The sequence below is a fragment of the Ranitomeya imitator genome, chromosome 3 (genome assembly GCF_032444005.1).
Source record: "Ranitomeya imitator isolate aRanImi1 chromosome 3, aRanImi1.pri, whole genome shotgun sequence".
Taxonomy (NCBI): domain Eukaryota; kingdom Metazoa; phylum Chordata; class Amphibia; order Anura; family Dendrobatidae; genus Ranitomeya; species Ranitomeya imitator.
The window spans coordinates 4,342,955-4,368,126 of record NC_091284.1 but is presented as its reverse complement, the minus strand read 5'-3'; the positions used below and the strand labels follow the sequence as shown (position 1 = coordinate 4,368,126).

General features: G+C 48.8%; 1 protein-coding gene and 1 pseudogene across 1 annotated transcript in view; both read left to right on the top strand.

The window, feature by feature from the left end:
- Positions 1–25,172, top strand: part of CASQ2 (calsequestrin 2) — a 94,796-nt gene that overhangs the window by 32,785 nt on the left and 36,839 nt on the right. The window contains exons 2-7 of the mRNA XM_069760402.1: positions 7,516–7,600; positions 11,010–11,110; positions 11,184–11,295; positions 11,526–11,599; positions 13,954–14,084; positions 15,681–15,726. Coding sequence (XP_069616503.1) covers positions 7,516–7,600; positions 11,010–11,110; positions 11,184–11,295; positions 11,526–11,599; positions 13,954–14,084; positions 15,681–15,726 — 549 coding nt within the window. The remainder of the gene's footprint in view (positions 1–7,515; positions 7,601–11,009; positions 11,111–11,183; positions 11,296–11,525; positions 11,600–13,953; positions 14,085–15,680; positions 15,727–25,172) is intronic.
- On the top strand, positions 8,517–9,232 carry LOC138671366 (serine/arginine-rich splicing factor 1B pseudogene; annotated as a pseudogene).

The window sequence follows — 25,172 nt, the reverse complement described above, 5'->3', positions numbered from 1 at the left end:
TATACACTGGGGAGTGAGGAGGTCGATGTTATACACCGGGGAGTGAGGGGGCCGATGTTATACGCCAGGGAGTGAGGGGCCGATGTTATACACTGGGGAGTGAGGAGGTCGATGTTATACACTGGGGAGTGAGGAGGTCAATGTTATACACCAGGGAGTGAGGGGGCCGATGTTATACACCAGGGAGTGAGGGGCCGATGTTATACACTGGGGAGTGAGGGGGCTGATGTTATACACCAGGGAGTGAGGGGCCGATGTTATACACCAGGGAGTGAGGAGGCCGATGTTATATATCGGAGAGTGAGGGGCCGATGTTATACACCAGGGAGTGAGGGGGCCGATGTTATATATCGGAGAGTGAGGGGCCGATGTTATACACCAGGGAGTGAGGGGGCCGATGTTATACACTGGGGAGTGAGGGGCTCATGTTATACACCGGGGAGTGAGGGCTGATGTTATACACCAGGGAGTGAGGGGGCCGATGTTATACACCGGGGAGTGAGGGGGCCGATGTTATGCACCGGGGAGTGAGGGGCCGATGTTATACACTGGGGAGTGAGGGGCCGATGTTATATATCAGAGAGTGAGGGGGCCGATGTTATACACTGGGGAGTGAGGGGGTTGATGTTATACACCAGGGAGTGAGGGGCCGATGTTATACACTGGGGAGTGAGGGGGCCGATGTTATACACTGGGGAGTGAGGGGGCCGATGTTATACACTGGGGAGTGAGGGGGCCGATGTTATACACTGGGGAGTGAGAGGGCCGATGTTATACACTGGGGTGTGAGGGGCCGATCTTATACACTGGGGAGTGAGGGGCCGATGTTATACACTGGGGAGTGAGGGGCCGATGTTATACACTGGGGAGTGAGGGGGCCGATGTTATACACTGGGGAGTGAGGGGGCCGATGTTATACACTGGGGAGTGAGGGGGCCGATGTTATACACCAGGGAGTGAGGGGCCGATGTTATACACTGGGGAGTGAGGGGGCCGATGTTATACACCAGGGAGTGAGGGGGCCGATGTTATACACTGGGGAGTGAGGGGGCCGATGTTATACACCGGGGAGTGAGGGGCTGATGTTATACACTGGGGAGTGAGGGGCCGATGTTATACACTGGGGAGTGAGGGGCCGATGTTATACACCGGGGAGTGTGGGGCCGATGTTATACACCGGGGAGTGAGGGGCTGATGTTATACACCAGGGAGTGAGGGGCCGATGTTATACACCAGGGAGTGAGGGGCTGATGTTATACACCAGGGAGTGAGGGTCCGATGTAATACACCAGGGAGTGAGGGGCTGATGTTATACACTGGGGAGTGAGGGGCTGATGTTATACACTGGGGAGTGAGGGGGCCGATGTTATACACCCGGGAGTGAGGGGCCGATGTTATACACTGGGGAGTGAGGGGCTGATGTTATACACCAGGGAGTGAGGGGGCCGATGTTATACACCAGGGAGTGAGGGGCCAATGTTATATCTCGGAGAGTGAGGGGGCTGATATTATACACCAGGGAGGGTCCGATGTAATACACCAGGGAGTGAGGGGCTGATGTTATACACTGGGGAGTGAGGGGCTGATGTTATACACTGGGGAGTGAGGGGGCCGATGTTATACACCCGGGAGTGAGGGGCCGATGTTATACACTGGGGAGTGAGGGGCCGATGTTATACACCAGGGAGTGAGGGGGCCGATGTTATACACCAGGGAGTGAGGGGCCAATGTTATATCTCGGAGAGTGAGGGGGCTGATATTATACACCAGGGAGGGGCTGATGTTATACACTGGGGAGTGAGGGGGCCGATGTTATACACTGGGGAGTGAGGGGGCCGACGTTTTACACTGGGGAGTGAGGGGGCCGATGTTATACACTTGGGAGTGAGGGGCTGATGTTATACACCGGGGTGTGAGGGGCCGATGTTATATATCGGAGAGTGAGGGGCCGATGTTATACACTGGGGAGTGAGGGGGCTGATGTTATACACCAGGGAGTGAGGGGCCGATGTTGTACACTGGGGAGTGAGGGGGCCGATGTTATACACTGGGGAGTGAGGGGGCCGATGTTATACACTGGGGAGTGAGGGGGCCGATGTTATACACCCGGGAGTGAGGGGCCGATGTTATACACTGGGGAGTGAGGGGCTGATGTTATACACTGGGGAGTGAGGGGGCTGATGTTATACACCGGGGAGTGAGGGGCTGATGTTATACACCAGGGAGTGAGGGGCTGATGTTATACACCAGGGAGTGAGGGGCTGATGTTATACACCGGGGAATGAGGGGGTCGATGTTATACACCAGGGAGTGAGGGGCCGATGTTATACACTGGGGAGTGAGGGGGCCGATGTTATACACTGGGGAGTGAGGGGCCGATGTTATACACCAGGGAGTGAGGGGCCGATGTTATACACCAGGGAGTGAGGGGGCCGATGTTATACACCGGGGAGTGAGGAGGTCGATGTTATACACCAGGGAGTTAGGGGCCGATGTTATACACCGGGGAGTGAGGGGGCCGATGTTATACAGAGGGGAGTGAGGGGCTGATGTTATACACCAGGGAGTGAGGGGGCCGATGTTATACAGAGGGGAGTGAGGGGCTGATGTTATACACCAGGGAGTGAGGGGCCGATGTTATACACCAGGGAGTGAGGGGGCCGATGTTATACACCGGGGAGTGAGGGGCCGATGTTATACACCAGGGAGTGAGGGCGCCGATGTTATACACCGGGGAGTGAGGGGCCGATGTTATACACCAGGGAGTGAGGGGCTGATATTATACACCGGGGAGTGAGGGGCCGATGTAATACACCAGGGAGTGAGGGGCCAATGTTATACACCAGGGAGTGAGGGGCTGATGTTATACACCAGGGAGTTAGGGGCCGATGTTATACACCGGGGAGTGAGGGGGCCGATGTTATACAGAGGGGAGTGAGGGGCTGATGTTATACACCAGGGAGTGAGGGGGCCGATGTTATACAGAGGGGAGTGAGGGGCTGATGTTATACACCAGGGAGTGAGGGGCTGATGTTATACACCGGGGAGTGAGGGGCCGATGTTATACACCAGGGAGTGAGGGGCTGATATTATACACCGGGGAGTGAGGGGCCGATGTAATACACCAGGGAGTGAGGGGCCAATGTTATACACCAGGGAGTGAGGGGCTGATGTTATACACCAGGGAGTGAGGGGCTGATGTTATATATCGGAGAGTGAGGGGCCGATGTTATACACTGGGGAGTGAGGGGGCTGATGTTATACACCATGGAGTGAGGGGCCGATGTTGTACACTGGGGAGTGAGGGGGCCGATGTTATACACTGGGAAGTGAGGGGGCCGATGTTATACACTGGGGAGTGAGGGGGCCGATGTTATACACCCGGGAGTGAGGGGCCGATGTTATACACTGGGGAGTGAGGGGCTGATGTTATATATCGGAGAGTGAGGGGCCGATGTTATACACTGGGGAGTGAGGGGCCGATGTTATACACCAGGGAGTGAGGGGCCGATGTTATACACTGGGGAGTGAGGGGGCTGATGTTATACACCGGGGAGTGAGGGGCTGATGTTATACACTGGGGAGTGAGGGGCTGATGTTATACACCAGGGAGTGAGGGGCTGATGTTATATATCGGAGAGTGAGGGGGCTGATATTATACACCGGGGAGTGTGGGGCCGATGTTATATATCGGAGAGTGAGGGGGCTGATATTATACACCTGGGAGTGTGGGGCCGATGTTATACACTGGGGAGTGAGGGGCTGATGTTATACACCAGGGAGTGAGGGGCCGATGTTATATATCGGAGAGTGAGGGGGCCGATGTTATACACCGGGGAGTGTGGGGCCGATGTTATACACTGGGGAGTGTGGGGCCGATGTTATATATCGGAGAGTGAGGGGGCTGATATTATACACCGGGGAGTGTGGGGCCGATGTTATACAATGGGGAGTGAGGGGGCCGATGTTATACACCAGGGAGTGAGGGGCCGATGTTATACACCAGGGAGTGAGGGGCTGATGTTATACACTGGGGAGTGAGGGGCTGATGTTATACACTGGGGAGTGAGGGGCTGATGTTATACACCGGGGAGTGAGGGGGCCGATGTTATACACCAGGGAGTGAGGGGCTGATGTTATACACCGGGGAGTGAGGGGCTGATGTTATACACCAGGGAGTGAGGGGGCTGATGTTATACACCAGGGAGTGAGGGGCCGATGTTATACAGAGGGGAGTGAGGGGCTGATGTTATACACCGGGGAGTGAGGGGGCCGATGTTATACACTGGGGAGTGAGGGGGCCGATGTTATACAGAGGGGAGTGAGGGGCCGATGTTATATATCGGAGAGTGAGGGGCCGATGTTATACACCAGGGAGTGAGGGGGCCGATGTTATACACTGGGGAGTGAGGGGCTGATGTTATACACTGGGGAGTGAGGGGCTGATGTTATACACCAGGGAGTGAGGGGCTGATGTTATACACCAGGGAGTGAGGGGCCGATGTTATACACCAGGGAGTGAGGGGGCCGATGTTATACACCAGGGAGTGAGGGGCCGATGTTATATATCGGAGAGTGAGGGGGCTGATGTTATACACCGGGGAGTGAGGGGCTGATGTTATACACTGGGGAGTGAGGGGCTGATGTTATACACTGGGGATTGAGGGGCCGATGTTATACACCAGGGAGTGAGGGGCTGATGTTATACACCAGGGAGTGAGGGGCTGATGTTATACACTGGGGAGTGAGGGGGCTGATGTTATACACTGTGGAGTGAGGGGCTGATGTTATACACTGTGGAGTGAGGGGCTGATGTTATTCACTGGGGAGTGAGGGGGCCGATGTTATACAGAGGGGAGTGAGGGGCCGATGTTATATATCGGAGAGTGAGGGGCCGATGTTATACACCAGGGAGTGAGGGGGCCGATGTTATACACTGGGGAGTGAGGGGCTGATGTTATACACTGGGGAGTGAGGGGCTGATGTTATACACCAGGGAGTGAGGGGCTGATGTTATACTCCAGGGAGTGAGGGGCCGATGTTATACACTGGGGAGTGAGGGGGCCGATGTTATACACCAGGGAGTGAGGGGCCGATGTTATACACCAGGGAGTGAGGGGGCTGATGTTATACACCAGGGAGTGAGGGGCTGATGTTATACACTGGGGAGTGAGGGGGCTGATGTTATACACTGGGGAGTGAGGGGCTGATGTTATACACTGGGGAGTGAGGGGCTGATGTTATACACTGGGGAGTGAGGGGCTGATGTTATACACTGGGGAGTGAGGGGCCGATCTTATACACTGGGGAGTGAGGGGCCGATGTTATACACTGGGGAGTGAGGGGCCGATGTTATACACTGGGGAGTGAGGGGGCCGATGTTATACACTGGGGAGTGAGGGGGCCGATGTTATACACCAGGGAGTGAGGGGCTGATGTTATACACTGGGGAGTGAGGGGGCCGATGTTATACACTGGGGAGTGAGGGGGCCGATGTTATACACCAGGGAGTGAGGGGCCGATGTTATACACTGGGGAGTGAGGGGGCCGATGTTATACACTGGGGAGTGAGGGGGCCGATGTTATACTCTGGGGAGTGAGGGGCTGATGTTATACACTGGGGAGTGAGGGGCCGATGTTATACACTGGGGAGTGAGGGGGCCGATGTTATACACCAGGGAGTGAGGGGCTGATGTTATACACTGGGGAGTGAGGGGCCGATGTTATACACTGGGGAGTGAGGGGCCGATGTTATACACTGGGGAGTGAGGGGGCCGATGTTATACACTGGGGAGTGAGGGGCCGATGTTATACACCGGGGGAGTGAGGGGCTGATGTTATACACCAGGGAGTGAGGGGCCGATGTTATACACCGAGGGAGTGAGGGGCTGATGTTATACACTGGGGAGCGAGGGGCCGATGTTATACACTGGGGAGTGAGGGGGCTGATGTTATACACCAGGGAGTGAGGGGCCGATGTTATACACTGGGGAGTGAGGGGCCGATGTTATACACTGGGGAGTGAGGGGCCGATGTTATATATCGGAGAGTGAGGGGCCGATGTTATACACCAGGGAATGAGGGGGCTGATGTTATACACTGGGGAGTGAGGGGGCCGATGTTATACACCAGGGAGTGAGGGGCCGATGTTATACACCAGGGAGTGAGGGGCCGATGTTATACACTGGGGAGTGAGGGGGCTGATGTTATACACCAGGGAGTGAGGGGCCGATGTTATATATCGGAGAGTGAGGGGCCGATGTTATACACCAGGGAGTGAGGGGCCGATGTTATACACTGGGGAGTGAGGGGGCGATGTTATATATCGGAGAGTGAGGGGCCGATGTTATACACCAGGGAGTGAGGGGCCGATGTTATATATCGGAGAGTGAGGGGCCGATGTTATACACCAGGGAGCGAGGGGGCTGATATTATACACCGGGGAGTGAGGGGCCGATGTTATACACTGGGGAGTGAGGAGGCCGATGTTATACACTGGGGAGTGAGGGGCCGATGTTATATATCGGAGAGTGAGAGGCCGATGTTATACACCAGGGAGTGAGGGGCCGATGTTATACATAGGGGAATGAGGGGGTCGATGTTATACACCGGGGAGTGAGGGGCCGATGTTATATATCGGAGAGTGAGGGGCCGATGTTATACACCAGGGAGCGAGGGGGCTGATATTATACACCGGGGAGTGAGGGGCCGATGTTATACACTGGGGAGTGAGGAGGCCGATGTTATACACCAGGGAGTGAGGGGCCGATGTTATATATCGGAGAGTGAGGGGCCGATGTTATACAGAGGGGAATGAGGGGGTCGATGTTATACACCATGGGCGAAGGGGCAGATATTATACACTGGGGAGTGAGAGGGTCAGACGTTATACACCGGAGGAGTGAGGGGCTGATGTTATACATTGGGGAGTGAGGGGGCTGATGTTATACACCGGGGGTGAAGGGGCCTATGTTATACACAGGGCAGTGAAGGGGTGATGTTATACACTGGGGGGGGGGGGGCGAATTGGCCAATATCATACACCGGGGGTGAATGGGCTGATGTTATTCAGCTGGAGGGAGGGGCCAATGTAAACACCAGGGTGAGGTAAGGGGGAGAAAAGAGCCCGATGTTATACACCAGGGGCAATATTGTTGAAGAGGACCCCGGTGTTTCACCTCTACACTTGCAGCACTACTTCCACCATTTGTCACACTGCTCATTCATGTTGATATATTTTGTGCCTCCCCCGACACTGCCCACAAATCTGACAGGATCATTTACCATCCTAATTAACTGGGGAATCCGATATCAGACATTTAATCCCCAAAGACCCCATTACATTGTGCAATGCCTGGCATCTCCGCTCGGCGTCAGCTGCTCTGTGCCCTGGATGGCTGCCCGCACCCTGCAGCGGGTGACATGGCTAGTATGTGGTTCCTGTGATTCCAGAGTCCTGGCACAGTACACCCCTCTCTCAGGATGTGAGGCTCATCAATGTCATTTCTCTTACAGTTATCAGCGCAGGTTCTAGAGAAGAAAAATGTCGGATTTGGGCTTCTGGATTCAAGGAAAAATGCAAAAGTTGCCAAGAAACTCGGTAAGTTATAAAGACAAAGATGATTCACTTGAAACTACAGCTTCCAACTTGTTCCTGTCTGTTGTTCCCAGTGTGATGGTGATTGTGTCTCGCTACATTTTCTCAGAGTGATTGTGTATTCGCAGGTTGTATCCCTGGTGTCATTGTGTGTCCTTGGTTTGATGGAGACTGATGACACAGCATTTATTCTTAATTATGTGAGACATCATTTCAGTAGACCCAGGGACATGAGTTATTGTTCATATGAGCCTAAACGTTGACTCTTGTAGAATGAATTGATGTTTGTTCATTTTCGAATGGCTGTGCTTTACCAACTAAATCAATCCAAGGCACCGAGTTGTATCCTTCAAAAGAGTTTTATTGGCACCAGTACACACTGTGAGGCAGTGACTGGTGTTACATGTGAGGGTTGCTGTGTGTTCCCCCCAGGATGCGCACAGAGGCGCATTGAGGCCATGGGAGTGGATTGCAGTCACAGGCGTAGCTGTAATTGCAATGCACAAGAGCAGGGACGGCAGACCGATGCAGCAGAGCGAACTCCTGGCACCCAGAAGCATGTTACGGTGGTGCAGTCAGGGACACCAAATGTGGACAGGGAGGTCAGGGACCCATCAGATTAATGAGACCACCTTGACGATGGTTGATAGGCTCACACTATTTGGCCAAATCCTGTGCAAAGCATCTCTCAAATATTTTTCCTAATGTTCAAAAGCCATTTTGCTATTCATATCTCATATATTTCATGTTAGACAATGCTTTGGCATGATAGAGTGCAACCTTTTCTTGTATATTGTATATGAAGGTAGCTGCTCCTAGTATGCACCTATTCACACTAGTTTGGATGTGCCAGTCTTTATTCTGTCATTGCACTGGACACTCTGGTGCATGGGATATATCTTTTAAATGCATCTATTGAATGTATCTATTGAGTCAGTCCTTGCAGCTTATTGTCCTACTATCCTTGGAGGACAGGGATGCAGGTTCATTTAACAATGTTTGTTTATATGTTGATTGCCCACTGTACCAATCCATGCATCTTGTTGACCTAACAGCCTAATTTCAGGAGTTGTTGGTTGTATTGAGTCCTGGAGCCTCAAGCGAGGGAAGGAGCTGGAGGAGTTGTTCTTTTGGTAGGGGTTGATCTGTAACATTGAGCTGAAGAATCGCAGGGGAGGTGGTGGCACACCGCTTGCCTTCATCAGTTTCCAGGATCTGCGGGATGCGGAGGACGCCGTGTTTGGACTCAATGGATCCGAGTTTGTTTCTCGTCCATTACGTGTGGTGTTTCCCAGGTCAAGCCAGAGACCAGGGGGGTGATAAGGAGGACCCCGCAGGAGGAACAGACCCCAATCCCAGCCAGCTGAATACAGAATCCTCGTCTCAGAGCTTCCCCCATTGGGAAGTTGGCAGGATCGTAAAGATCATATGAGAAAAGCTGGAAATGTCCGCTATGCTGATGTACACAAGGATGGCATGGGGATTGTGGAGTTTATTCACAAGGGAGACATGGAATATGCTTTGAGGAAACTGGATTATACAAAGTTTCATTCCCATGAAGTTGAAACCTCCTACCTTTGGGTCTGTGCTTAAAAAAATGCTGATGGACTGTCCCTGACAATTGGAGAAGGATGATCGGAAGCCTATCACAGCTGGTTAATTAATATGGGAGAGGAATATGATGACTCAGCATTTATTCTTAATTATGCCAGATATATAATTTCAGTAGGCACAGGGACATGAACTATTGTTCATATAAGTCTGAACATTGACTCTTGTTGCAGGTTGTATTGATGTTTGTTAATTGTTGAATGGCTGCTGTTTTCCTAATGAATGAGTCCTTGCAGCTTATTGTACAACTATCCTTGTGGGAAAGGGACGCAGGGTCATTGAACAATCCATGTTTGCTGATGTGTTAATTAATTGTACCAGTCCATGCATCTTGTTGACCTGCAAACATTGAAGAATGATCTTTGCTGATTGATTGAATACTCGAACCATGAGAGTTGATCTCATCCCACATTCTCCCTGACCTGTGGATGATGACCTGGAGTATAAAAAAGACCTATGTCCTTCTACTGGGAGATTCACAGAACAGCAGCCAAGGAACCATGACTCTAACATTCAGATTTGACACTCTCTATGAAGTCATCTTGTTACGGAACTGCAACACAGAACTAGGATAGAAGGGGGAAAACTGACCCTGCACTGAGACTAGGCTGATACCCTACGATGGAGTGGGCAACCCATTCCTTGCGAATAGTCCCACCGACGATCCTAATTAAATCTCAGCGAAGACCTATAGATAGGGGGAAGGAGGTCCCTGAAAGATCTAAGGACTGGGTATAAAAACAGGTCACCTCCTAATAGAAACACAGAGACGGCTGCAGAAACCAAACGAAAACAGAAACTAAAGATAGCAGAACCAGAGATCCCAGAACTGCACAATATAAAACACAGAAAGCTATCAAAGCACCTAGGCAGAACTCAAGCGGATTAACACTGTTGTCCAGCAAGGAATGGGAGGCAGGTGCTGGGTAATAGAGGGTGGTACAATCACCTGACCTAAGACAACCCAGCACCAGGGGAAAAAGACCAGCAGCCAGAAAACCACAACAAGATGGCGGATGGTCAAAAAACAAAACAGATTCTAACACATCTTAAGGGACCTTGGCCTCAGCTGAAGGAATACACATCTGATCCATTAACCACTGAATGCATGGAGATAATTGGAGAAGCCAGGTTTGGGCCATCCGGTAACCTGGTCCCATGGAGACATTCTAAGAAGCCAGGTTGGGACCATCTGGCCACCTGACCCCATGGAGACATTTGGAGGAGCCAGGTTGGGACAATCAGGGCACCTAGCCACATATCTCAATTGACTGTCAGTTTCCTAAGCATGAAGCATTATCTCTTCTCTGGAGGTGTCGTCCAAGAGCGGGCTACCACTGGTGGGGGTGTCCGGCCCCGGAAGCCCTGAAGTTGCAGCTGCTCTAATCCCGTCAAGCAAGCGGTAGGTTGAGACTCTGTCATTTTCACCATCTTGTATACTTTCTGGGACTGTACTATATGTTATAGTCTGTTGGTGGTTCAATAAAGTATTGCCACACTGTTTTACCCTTATCCTGTGTTGTTTAAGTAGTATTCTGCCCACGGCAATGTAGTGCTGGCATTCAGTGGGATGAACCCTGGCCCATGCTGTCTTTCTAAAGACAGCTGAGCCAACAAACGAGTGAACCCACTGACTCTAATGTCTCCATAGAGACTATGAACCTTCACGTCTCCTCTGTGTGATGTTGACTGTGTATCCTCACGCTTTCTTGGAGTGATTGACTGCCAGTTGTATGGTCTCATTTTCTTCTGTGTTTGCACATCCTCCATCCTTCCTCTGGTTTCATTCCTATATCTACAGGGTGCACTGAAGAGGAGAGCCTGTATGTCTACAAGGAGGACAATGTTATTGAGTTTGATGGAGAGCTGTCTGCTGACGTATTAGTGGATTTCCTCTTAGATGTGAGTACCTAATTAAGTGAACTGCTTCCTCATTGTAGATGAAAAGATGTTGCCATCGTCTGTTCTCCCATAGTTAATTGAAGACCCCGTAGAGATAATTAATGACAAGGCAGAGCTAAAGGCACTTGATAGGATGGAAGAAGAGATCAGAGTCATCGGCTTCTTCAAGAATGAAAACTCAGAACGTGAGTATAAAAGGAGAGGGAGCCAGGGAATTCTGTGAGTCGAAATGTGGTGGCAGAGGCTGTTATGTGGGATGTTGAGGAGGGGTGATTGACCTAGGACCATGGCTTGAACAACCTGCCGTCACCTAGTCCATGAGTGTGCCACTCCTAGATTACACTGGGGCAGAAATTTGCTCACTTGCCTTCATACACAATTACATATTCCTGATATATCCATTTTACCTCTGCAGATTACAAGGCATTTGAGGAGGCAGCAGAGAATTTCCATCCATACATTAAATTCTTTGCAACATTCGACAAGTCGGTAAGATGGAGTGTTGGGCGTAGGCCCGCAGGCCTCAATGTAAGTGGGGTGAGATGAGGAGGTTCATCCAGATCAGCTACGGACATGTGGGACGGACACGTCTAAACCACAGGCCTCAATGTAAATGGGGTGAGATTAGGAGGTTCCTGCAGAACAGCTACGGACATGAGTGAGGGACCCGAGGTCTCAGTATAAATGCGGTGAGATAAGGAGGTTCCTGCAGATGAGCTGTGGACATGTGTGAGGGACACATATAGACCGCAGGCCTCAGTGTAAATGGGGTAAAATGAGGAGGTTCCTCCAGATCAGCTAGGGACATGTGTGAGAGACACGTCTAAAACCCCCCTGTCTTCAATGTGAAATTTACAAAATAACTATATTTTTTGTTAATAAAGATTATGAAATGTAGAAAAAAACCTGTGAAAATTTAAAATTAAAATACTTGTAGCATAAAATCTGAGTTAATGAATAGATCATTTTGTGGTGATGACTTCTCTTTAGGGACACATCTAGCTGCCAGGACTCACAGTGTAATTGGGGTGAAATGAAGAGGTCATGGTAATTCATCAAGATTCACTCCATAGGACATATCAAAATTCCAGGCCTCAATGTACTCAGGCTCGGACTGGCCCACCGGATAACCGGAGGATTCTCCGGTGGGCCCAGGCACTGACACCTGCTGTCATACTGGCCAGCAACTGCCTAGGGCCCCCACTGCTCCAGGGGACCCCAGCCAGTGGCTATGGGGCCCCTGAGTCAAGGGGGCCCGCCCTGTGCGAGTAGCAGCAGCTGGAGACAGGATCCTGTCCCCGCTGCTAAACCAAAATGAATATTCACACTTCCCCACGCCCCTGTGGGCGTGGATACCATTTGTCTTTAATAGTGGGCAGCGTTAGCCGCAGGATGCAGCTAACACTGCCCGCATGTAAAGCCCCAACACCACACACACACACAAAGCACCGCACACAACACACACACACACACACACACACAGCACCACATACACACACGCAGGCACACAGACTCACACAGAGCAGCTCACCTCCCGGCATCCTGCTTCCTGTCTGAGACAGCCCAGCTCGATGACGTCATCATCCAGCTTGCTGCTGTCTCAGTCAGAAAGCTTCCAGCGAGGAAGAGGCTGCCGAGATGAGCTGCTGGTGTGGGGAGGTGAGCTGTGCTGTGTGCCTGCGTGTGTGTGTGCGTGCCTGTGTGTGTGTGAGAGTGAGTGTGTGTGTGTGTATGTGAGTGTGTCTGTGCCTGTGTGTTTGTGTGTGATGAGCTGCTGCTGCGGTGAGGTGTGTGTGTGTGTGGTGGTGAAGGACAATGATATTGGTGGGGGGAGACAATGATGGAGGTGATGGGCAATAATAGTGGTGGGGGAGACAATGATGGAGGTGATGGGCAATGATGGTGGTGGGGGAGACAATGATGGAGGTGATGGGCAATGATGGTGGTGGGGGAGGCAATGATGGAGGTGATGGGCAATGGTGGTGGGGAGGCAATGATGGAGATGATGGGCAATGGTGGTGGTGGGAGGCAATGATGGAGATGATGAAATGGGCAATGTTGGTGGGGGAGGTAATGATGGAGGTGATGAAGGATGTGATGAAATGGACAATGATGGTGGGGAGGAGGCAGTGATGCAGGTGGTGGAATGGGCAGTGATGGAGGTGGTGGGGGAGAATGATAGGGGTGGAGGGGGAGAAGGCAATGATGGAGGTGGTAATGAGGACAATGATGGGGGTGGAGAGGGGCTGCATTATACTTTATGAGGGAGCTACATTATATTCTGTGGGGGAACTGCATTATTCTCAGGGTACTACATTATATTATGGGGGGCTGCATCATACTATATGAGGGGGCTACAGTATACTTTATGGGGGGCTGCATTATATTCTGTGGTGGGGATGCATTCTCTAAGGGGACTACATTATATTCTGTGGTGGGCTGCATTATACTGTATGAGGGGGACTACATTATATTCTATGGTGGGGACTGCATTAGACCTGAGGGGGTTGCATTATATTTTGTGGGGTGCTGCATTATAGTCTGAGAGGGGACTGCATTATATTTTACGAGGAGGCTACATTATATTCTATGAGGGCTTCCCCAACCCTTGCTACATAATTAAGATGTGAACTACCTTATATTATACCCTGATATTAGCGCTTTTTACTGCACAATTGGTGGTCTTGTATCTATTTCTATGTAGCCCGAAGAATGATTTTCTCTGGTGGGCCCAAGGTACTCCAGTCCGATGCTGAATGTACTGTAGTATAAATAGGGAGAGGTATGGAAGACATGGGGTGCTCAAAGAAGCCAGAACTTCATATGGAAAAATATTTCATTAGGTGGCAAGGTCCCTGACCCTGAACATGAACGAGGTGGACTTCTATGAGCCATTTATGGAAGAACCAGTCACTGTCCCTGATAAACCGTATACTGAGGATGAGCTGGTGGACTTTATCAACAAGCACAAAAGGTGAATATCCTGACAGGAATGGTCTACCACACATTCATCACAGATCCATCCCATGGTCATCACAATTGCATCCCACAGTCATCAAATATCCATCCCATGCTCATCACAGATCCATCCCTTGGTGTCATGATAATGTGAATATGCCATGTTTAAGTATCTACCTAACTGTACAAGACACACGCTGCGGGCCATTCCGACTCACCCTCTTCTCTCTGCCTGCTGCTTGTGTGTGTGTGTGTGTGAATCCTAAACCCCTCCCTGAAGAATTTTTATGGTTCTGTGCGGCAGGCAGAGCAGTCTTCCTAAAACTACTCATACCCCATACCACATAGTACTAGTTGAAACTGGTGTAGCCACCATGAGACTCTTTGCTCCATAAAAGTGACATATTTTGGAACCGATCTGGGCTTGAGATATAAGAATTATATATTCCGGATGTCCATCGATAGATCTATCATTCACCGAATGCGCTAGCAGCTAAACGCAACGAGGACAAAGCGCGGATTTCTCCTTAAGCAGTTTATGTAATTGCCCCGTTCTTACACTTAAATGAATTGCCCCGACGTAGTGCACCTTGAGAACCTGGTGTAGTTCATATACGAGATTCATACAGCGAGATACGGGTAAAAATAGATTCATATTCTAAGAAAAGGGGAGGTTTCAGCCCCTAAGTGATGTCGCAAGGGGAGTGCCTGAGTTTTGGGTTAGGAATTCCTTAGTGAGACAGCAGTCTTGCAGTGTCTTTGTGTCCGGGGTCTAGCTGCGTACAGATGTGATATGCATCTTGATGTGTGCATCCTACAAAACCCACGGCCAGCCATGATGATATGAAATGATCTGAATGACCTGTAATTGTTCCCGCCTGAGTGGGAGTAGTTATATCGCCCTCGCTGCAACATGCCCAATAGCCAGTACATAGCAGGCAGCCTTTCTGGCAACTAATTACCCTATGTGCAGTACCCTGACTGACCTGAGGGTAAGTAGGGCGCCAGAGAGCTGCAAGTTTCAAACCGGAACTGGGAAGTGGGATATAGATAAATCCCCTTCAGAAAAGAATCGGGGGCAACCAAGCAACCCCGGTTCGTGACATAGTTGACATAGCACGGTGGGATCCGTGACACTTGGTCATTACAGATCCATTCCACGGTCATCACATATCCATCCCATGCTCAACACAGATCCATCCCTGGGTAATCCCATCTCCATCCCACGGTCATCACAGATCAATTTCACAGTCATCACTGATTCGTCCCACAGTTATTACAGATCCATCCCATGCTCATCACACATCCATCCCACAGTCATCATAGATCCATCCTACGGTCATCACATATCCATCCCAAGCTCATCACAGATCCTCCCTCTGTCATTACATATCCATAACATGGTCATCACAGATCCATTCTACAGTCACCACAGATCCATCCTATGCTCATCACAGATCCATCCTACTTTCGTCACAGATACATCCCAGGGTGATTACAAATCCATCCCACGATCATATCATCTCTATCCAACAGCCATCACAACTGTCCCATGGTCATCCAACCTACATTGTACCTGAAAAACATTTAATCATTTCTTATGTTGTCCTAGGGCCACCTTGAGGAAGCTTCGTCCTCAAGACATGTTTGAGACATGGGTAGGTGAAGGACCCTGGAGCAGCAGAATCTGTGTGCAAGGAAATGGAGGACGGTGAGGGGAGGATGTGTACTTGGGGGTTGTCAAGTTGGTTTCCTGGTTTTAGGATAATGATAAGCCATCAATTCCAAATCAGAGGGGTCCATCAGGAATCCTTCATGAAATACCTGTTGATGGGCATGGTCCATGTCCTTGTCCTGATTTTGGCTAGCTTTTCTACCCTTGCTGGTTTTAGTGCACCTACTAGTATAATATGTCCAGGAAATGTTAGGAAAACAACTACTTGCTCCTCCTCCCATAGAGAGTCAAACACCAGCCCCCACCTTCCATAGATAGTCAAAAACCCACCCCCACCTACCAAAGAGAGTCAATGACCCACCTCCACCTCCCATAGGTAGTCAAAGACCCACCTCCTTTAGAGAGTCAAAGACACGCCTCCACCTCCCATAGGTAGTCAAAGACCCACCTCCTTTAGAGAGTCAAAGACACGCCTCCAACTCCCATAGGTAGTCAAAGACTCACCTCCTTTAGAGAGTCAAAGACACGCCTCCACCTCCCATAGGTAGTCAAAGACCCACCTCCTTTAGAGTCAAAGACACGCCTCCACCTCCCATAGGTAGTCAAAGACACGCCTCCACCTCCCATAGGTAGTCAAAGACCCACCTCCTTTAGAGAGTCAAAGACACGCCTCCAACTCCCATAGGTAGTCAAAGACTCACCTCCTTTAGAGAGTCAAAGACACGCCTCCACCTCCCATAGGTAGTCAAAGACCCACCTCCTTTAGAGAGTCAAAGACACGCCTCCACCTCCCATAGGTAGTCAAAGACCCACCTCCTTTAGAGTCAAAGACGCGCCTCCACCTCCCATAGGTACATAGTTACATAGTTACATAGTTATTAAGGTTGAAGGAAGACTATATGTCCATCTAGTTCAACCCATAGCCTAACCTAACATGCCCTAACATGCTGATCCAGAGGAAGGCAAAAAAAACCCATGTGGCAAAGAGTAAGCTCCACATTGGGGAAAAAAATTCCTTCCCGACTCCACATACGGCAATCAGACTAGTTCCCTGGATCAACGCCCTATCAAGGAATCTAGTGTATATACCCTGTAACATTATACTTTTCCAGAAAGGTATCCAGTCCCCTCTTAAATGTAAGTAATGAATCCCTCATTACAACATCATACGGCAGAGAGTTCCATAGTCTCACTGCTCTTACAGTAAAGAATCCGCGTCTGTTATTATGCTTAAACCTTTTTTCCTCAAACCGCAGAGGATGCCCCCTTGTCCCTGTCTCAGGTCTATGATTAAAAAGATCATCAGAAAGGTCTTTGTACTGTCCCCTCATATATTTATACATTAAAATAAGATCACCCCTTAGTCTTCGTTTTTCCAAACTAAATAGCCCCAAGTGTAATAACCTATCTTGGTATTGCAGACCCCCCAGTCCTCTAATAACCTTGGTCGCTCTTCTCTGCACCCGCTCCAGTTCAGCTATGTCTTTCTTATACACCGGAGACCAGAACTGTGCACAGTATTCTAAGTGTGGTCGCACTAGTGTCTTGTATGGAGGTAAAATTATATTCTCCTCATGAGCATCTATGCCTCTTTTAATGCATCCCATTATTTTATTTGCCTTTGTAGCAGCTGCCTGACACTGGCCCCTGAATATGAGTTTGTCATCCACCCATACACCCAGGTCTTTTTCATTGACGGTTATGCCCAGAGTTTTAGAATTAAGCACATAATTATACATCTTATTACTTCTACCCAAGTGCATGACCTTACATTTATCCCCATTAAAGCTCATTTGCCATTTATCAGCCCAAGCTTCTAGTTTACATAAATCATCCTGTAATATAAAATTGTCCTCTTCTGTATTGATTACCCTGCAGAGTTTAGTGTCATCTGCAAATATTGAAATTCTACTCTGAATGCCCCCTACAAGGTCATTAATAAATATGTTAAAAAGAAGAGGGCCCAATACTGACCCCTGTGGTACCCCACTGCTAACCGCTACCCAGTCCGAGTGTGCTCCATTAATAACCACCCTTTGTTTCCTATCCCTGAGCCAGCTCTCAACCCACTTGCACATATTTTCCCCTATCCCCATTATTCTCATATTATGAATCAACCTTTTGTGTGGCACCGTGTCAAAAGCTTTTGAAAAGTCCATGTACACTACGTCCACTGGGTTCCCTTGGTCCAATCCGGAACTTACCTCTTCATAGAAGCTGATCAGATTAGTCTGACATGAACGGTCCCTAGTAAACCCGTGCTGATACTGGGTCATGAGGTTCTTCCTCTTCAGATACTCCAGTATAGCGTCCCTTAGAATTCCCTCCAGGATTTTACCCACAGTAGAGGTGAAGCTTACTGGCCAATAATTTCCGAGTTCAGTTTTTGTTCCCTTTTTGAATATTGGCACCACATTTGCTATACGCCAGTCCTGTGGCACAGAACCTGTTATTATGGAGTCTTTAAAGATTAAAAATAATGGTCTATCAATGACTGTACTTAATTCCTGCAGTACTCGAGGGTGTATCCCATCCGGGCCCGGAGATTTGTCAATTTTAGTGATTTTTAGACGCCGCCGCACTTCCTGCTGGGTTAAGCAGGTGACATTTAATTGGGAATTTTTATCATTAGTCATTTTGTCGCCATGGGATTTTCTTGTGTAAATACTGATGAAAAAAAGTCATTTAGCATATTGGCTTTTTCCTCATCCTCATCCACCATCTCACCCAGACTATTTTTAAGGGGGCCAACACTATCATTTTTTAGTTTCTTACTATTTATGTAGTTAAAGAATATTTTGGGATTATTTTTACTCTCTCTGGCAATGAGTCTCTCTGTCTCAATCTTTGCTGCCTTGATTTGCTTTTTACAGAATTTATTTAATTTTCTGTATTTATTTAATGCCTCCTCACTACCTACTTCCTTTAATTCTCTAAATGCTTTCTTTTTGTCACTTATTGCGCCCCTTACAGCTCTATTTAGCCATATTGGTTTCCTCCTATTTCTAGTATGTTTATTCCCATACGGTATATACTGTGCACAGGTCCTATCCAGGATGCTAATAAACGTCTCCCATTTTCTTTGTGTATTTTTGTGTCTCAGGATATCGTCCCAGTTAATTGCACCAAGATCCTCTCTCATCCGTTGGAAATTTGCCCTCCTGAAGTTTAGTGTCCTTGTAACCCCTCTACTACACATCTTTTTAAAGGATACATGAAAACTTATTATTTTGTGATCGCTATTTCCCAAGTGACCCCCAACCCTTATATTTGATATGCGGTCTGGCCTGTTGGTTAATATTAGGTCTAGCAGTGCCCCCTTCTTGTTGGGTCCTGAACCAGTTGTGAAAGGTAATTGTCTCTCATAGTTGTCAAAACCGCCTCCACCTCCCATAGGTAGTCAAAGACCCACCCCCACTTCCTGTAAAAGTCCTGCTTCAATGATGGGTTTAATGGATTCAGCTTGAGAGATGGATCAGGTCACCATAGTTATAGATTAATAGGCACAATATGTCAAGAAGGTAGATACATACATAAACATTCAAAATATCAATTACAAACCCCGGGATGATTAGTCTCACAACAAGATGGCATATACAGTAGGAAATACATTTTTTAAAATCTTTATTCTGAAAATATCTAGATAAAATTCAATACAAGTATGACAAGCAAATGTAGCCAACTGATAACAAACAGATTATAGCACATGGTATAAGCCCTGAAAAAATAGCTAGAAAAGTGCAGCACCCTTGGTAATGGACAGTGAAATATATATATATAACCCATCTATACTAAATGCAGAAACATGAATAGACCCCAGTGTAATGGAGGGCAAGTGCTTCTTTGTTTGGTCAAGGTTGATCTATGCAGCCCTGGCAAAAATGAAGAGACCACGGCTGTTATGTCTGCTAATGACAGGTGTTACTGTTATGTTTGCTAATGACAGGTGTTATGAAGGCAATCCAGAAACACAGTGTGCTTAGCGATCAGAGCGCACACAGTGATCTGACAAACACCCAAAAATACAAGAACGAGCTCTGAGACGTGGAAACTCTGTAGACTGCACACCTGATCCTATCCTAAACACAACTAAAAGCGGCTGTGGATTGCGCCTAACAACTACCTAGGCAACTCGGCACAGCCTAAGAAACTAGCTAGCCTGAAGATAGAAAAATAGAATTATTCTTACCGTTAATTCGGTTTCTAGTAACCCACCACGACAGCACACCTGGAGGATGTTACCCCTTTCCTAATAGGGACAGGAAATTGACAAGAGGTTAAATAACCCCTCCCTCATCCTCCCCTCAGTGTTATTATAAAGGACCACAGGAGAATGAATGCTTGAAATTATATTTATTCTTTTCAGAACGTATATTAAGCAAAGGGAGGGATTACTCCTGCTGTCGTGGTGGGTTACTAGAAACCGAATTAACGGTAAGAATAATTCTATTTTCTCTAGTAACCCCCCACGACAGCACACCTGGAGCAGTACCCAAGAGTAATTTTAGGGAGGGACTACAGCACTAAGGACTTTTTCTCCGAAGGCTAAGTCTTCTTTTGACATCAGGTCAAGCCTGTAATGTTTGGAGAACGTATGGACCGAGGACCATGTAGCCGCTCTGCATATTTGCTCGATGGAAGCACTGGCTTTCTCGGCCCAGGAGACAGCTGTTGCTCTAGTAGAATGGGCTGTAAGCTTTCCTGGTGGTGGAAGGCCTTGAATTTGATAAGCCTCCAGGATTGCTCTTTTGATCCAATTTGCAATTGTGGATCTGGAAGTCTTCTTCCCCTTATTCTGGCCGAGAAGATGAATAAACAGATTTTGATCTTTTCTAATCTTTTCTGATGCATGAAGATAATAGAGTACCATTCTTCGAACATCCAAAGTATGGAAATGTTCCTCTTCCTCATTCTTTGGTTCTTGATAGAATGATGGAAGAATTATCTCCTGCGATTTGTGGAAATCGGAGACGACCTTTGGGAGAAAGGATGGGTCTAATCGTAGGATAAGCCTGTCCTGAAGAATCTTCATGTAGGGCTCGTTGATTGACAGGGCTTGTAGTTCACCCACTCTTCTGGCTGTTGTTATAGCTACCAGGAAGGTGGTTTTCCAAGCGAGTTTATCCATGGTTATGGAAGATAAGGGTTCAAATGGTGGCAGTGTAAGTCCTTTCAGGACTATATTCAGGTCCCAGGATGGAACTATATTTATGGGTCTTGGAGATATGCGGGATGCCGCCGTCATGAATCTTCTTACCCATCTATGGTTGGCTAAAGACTGGTCAAATAAGAGCTCAAGGCTGCCACTTGTACCTTGAGGGTGCTGGGTCTGAGACCCTTCTCCAGCCCATCTTGTAGAAAATCCAGGATCTTGGCTAGGTTTGGTTTATCTGGGTTAGGTTGCTCAGGAGCACACCACGAGATGAACGTCTTCCAGATCTTTTGGTAAATAGAATTAGTTACCGTTTTGCGACTTTTTTGTAATGTTTCAATTACTCTCTTTGATAGTCCTCTAGTTCTCAGAATTGAGAATTCAGAAGCCAGGCATTTAGGTGTAGCCTCTCGGGATCTGGATGCAGTATTGGCCCCTGGTAGAGAAGGTCTTTGACCGGTGGAAGTGCTATTGGCCCATCTATCTTTAGACTGATGAGGGCCCCAAACCAACCTCTTTTGGGCCAAAGTGGAGCCACTAGGATCACCTTGAGTTTTTCTGCCCTTATTTTCTGCAGGACTTTTGGTAGGATCGGCAATGGCGGGAACGCGTATGCTAGCGAGAATGTCCATGGCTGGACCAATGCGTCCACAGCTAACCCCGGATTCATCGGATCTAGCGAGAAGAACTGGTCTACCTTTGTGTTCTGACTGTTCGCGAACAAGTCCACTTCTGGCTGTCCCCATCTTTTGACTAGTATCTGAAAGACTTCTGGGTTTAGGCTCCATTCTCCTGGATGGACCTCTGTTCTGCTCAGGAAGTCGGCTTGTACGTTTATCTCCCCTTTTATGTGTAGGGCGGATATGGAGAGAACATGTTCTTCGGCCCACGAAAATATTCTTGCTGATATTCTTTTTAGATCTTCGTGTCTTGTACTTCCCTGGTGGCGAAGGTGGGCAACTGTTGTCATGTTGTCTGAGTATATTTTTAAGTGGGAATTTTGTACAAGAGTTACCGCCGCTTTGAGAACTTCTTCTACTGCTTTTAGCTCTTTGAAATTCGAGGATTGTTGTGCTATTTCGGCTGACCAGAATCCCTGGAATATGTGCTGGTCTACCGTAGCTCCCCAACCTTTTCCACTGGCATCTACTGTTATGGTCACTGCTGGGACCTGCAACCAGGGAACTCCTCTCATTAAGTTCTCTTTTTGTAGCCACCATGTTAATGAGGACTTTACATGCGGTGGTATTCGGATCTTTTTGTCTAGAGAACCTGGGGATCCGTCCCAGCTTGACAGAATATGAGTCTGAAGTATCCTGGTGTGGGCTTGAGCCCATGCTACCATCTGGATGCAAGATGTCATAGTACCTAGGACCGACATGGCCCATCTTAGAGATACTCTCTTCTTGTCCCGCAATGTTCTTATCCTTGATGTAAGCAGGGACCGTTTTTGTTCGGGCAAGAAAGATGTTTGTCTGTGGGAGTCTAATAAGACCCCTAAAAAGATCTTCGTTGTGGACGGAACCATATCCGATTTTTTGGGGTTTATCACCCAACCCAGGGATGACAGGATCTGGACTGTTGTTTGAAGATGTTCCTGTAGAATTGGAACCGTGGGAGCCACTACCAAGAGGTCGTCGAGGTATGGGATTATGCATATCCGTCGACTTCTGATGTACGCCATCACCTCGGACATGACCTTTGTAAAGATCCTTGGAGCTGATGATAGTCCGAATGGGAGGACATTGAACTGGAAGTGGTCTATAACTTCTCCTCTGGTGACTGCAAACCTTAGAAATTTCCGATAGGTTGGATGGACTGGGACGTGATAATATGCGTCCTGTAAGTCGATGGTTGCCATGACGAAGTCTTGCCCTATTAAGGGTACTGTCGATCTGACGGACTCCATTCTGAATCTTCTGTAGGTTACATATTGATTCAGCGGTTTCAGATTGATTATCATCCGATGGGTTCCGTTTGGTTTCCTTATCAGAAATAGGCTGGAATAATGGCCCTTGTTTCTTTCGTCTTTTGGGACTGTGGAGATCACATTGTTGACTAAGCGATCTTCTATCCCAGTTATCAGGGTGGACTGTAGCTTTGGTGTTGATAACGTTGTAGTTTTCATTCTTTTTTGGGGATATGATATAAACTCTATTTTCATCCCCTCTTTGACCAATCTTAACGTCCACTGATCCACACTGATCTCTTGCCAGACTGGGAGGAAGTTCGAAATCCGACCCCCCACTATGACGGCGTCATTGCTTTCTCTGGTTTTGGGGTTGTGAAAGAAAAAGATTCCTGTCTTTCCCTCCTTTCGGATAGCTCCAGCGACCTGTTTTACCCTTTCCTCTGTATTGAGGAGTAGGCTCCTGCTGAGCGCGGAAGGGTCTTTTTCTAGGGTTTCTAGGTTCTGGTAAGGTCTTTTTCTTGTCTGAAGCCTTCTCCAAAAGGTCATCCAAGGCTGGTCCAAACATATACTTTCCTTTAAAAGGAATAGAACACAGCCTCATCTTGGAAGTCATATCCCCAGACCAGGATCTTAGCCAGAGTGCACGCCTTACCGAGTTTGACAGTGCGGAAGATCTCGCCGTCACTCTCACGGATTCTGCAGAAGCATCTGCTAAAAAGCCTGTTGCTTTCTGGAAGATAGGCAAGGAGGCCAGAATATCTTCTCTCGGAGTACCTGAGGACAAGTGCTCCTCTAGCTGCCCCAGCCAGCGATGCATCGATCTAGCCACGCAAGTGGATACTGAATTGATGTTCAGTAAAGATGCTGACGTTTCCCACGACTTCCTTAGTAGTCCGTCCATCTTACGTTCCAGAGGGTCTCTCAGTTGGGAGGCATCCTCGAATGGTAGCGTGGTCTTTTTGGCTACTCTGGCAATCTGGACGTCCACTTTTGGGACTTCTGACCAGCATGACGTCTGTCTCGGCATCCACAGGAAATCTGTCTTTAATTTCCGCTGGAGTAGTCAGCTTCTTTTCTGGGGATTCCCACTCGTCCAGAACTAAATCTCGGATGTTTTGGTGAATAGGAAACACCTGACGCTTCCTAGAACGAAGTCCTCCAAACATCTCTTCTTGCACTGACTGGGCCGTCTTCTCTTCCTCAACCTCCATAGTTTTCCTTACAGCCGTAAGGAGTTCTTCTATATCCGATGAAGAGAAGTAGTATCTCTCTTGCTGGACAGTTTCAGAGTCCAGGGATAATTCACCCTCCTCTGGGGGTTCGTCCGACGTCTCTCCCTGAGAGTCCTCCTGCTCTTCCTCCTGTGGATTAAGTTTCCTTTTCTTAGCCTCAGGAGGGGCACTAGGAGATGGTGTAGGCTGGGAAAGAGTGGCCAGAGATGTTTTAATCTCCTGCTGGATTAAGGTTTTAATCTCCTCTATCAGGGATGGCCGTTCCTCGCTGATAATTTTGTCTGTGCATTCCTTGCACAATGATTTCTTGTATGAAGAGGACAGCTTCTTCATACAAACTGCGCATTTGCGGGTAGTTTTTGTTTTGCTTCCTGATGTGGGTTCCTTGTCCCCCTAAAAAGAAAGGGGAGAAGGAATCATAAGACTACAACCCACATCAGGGAATGGACACCCGGGGCCAGACTACTCACTGGGGCCGGGATGGTGCTGTGTTCTGCAGGTGCAGAGCGCGAGGAAGCAGACATCTCCATAGTCTTCACCACACAGTGGTCCTACCTGCGATGTCTTCCTGTCCAGGGCCTGAATATATAGGCGACCGGACGCAGCACCTGTCCTCCTGGATGAGGACCTCCTCCTCCGGTGTCCGGAAGTACGTGGGGGGAGAACGCCGACGTCTTCCATGCTATCTCCTAGCGTTCCTGGCTGGAACGCACGAGGAACTTCCTGATTCAGAGAAGCCGGCCGGCGTCTGACGTCATATCCGGCCGCCGGCTTCAGACCGGAAGTACCCACACACGCGCGCGCGGTGCGGAGGAGGAGAAGGGCTGGAGAGCTCAGAGAGGCCTCCAGCCGAAGAACGCCCCAGACCTTACCCGCAGGCGCGGAATGGCGGCGGAGAAGAGTCCCGAGTCGGAGGAGACGGGAGCAGCGACAGGGAATGGACGTAAGTCTGATCCCAGCTGCCCGGCCAGATTATCTGTATTCCCCCCCGGTGACCGCTGCCGGCACAGTGCACCTGGGATGACCTCTTCATCCCTAGTAGGGACAGGAAAGAACACTGAGGGGAGGATGAGGGAGGGGTTATTTAACCTCTTGTCAATTTCCTGTCCCTATTAGGAAAGGGGTAACATCCT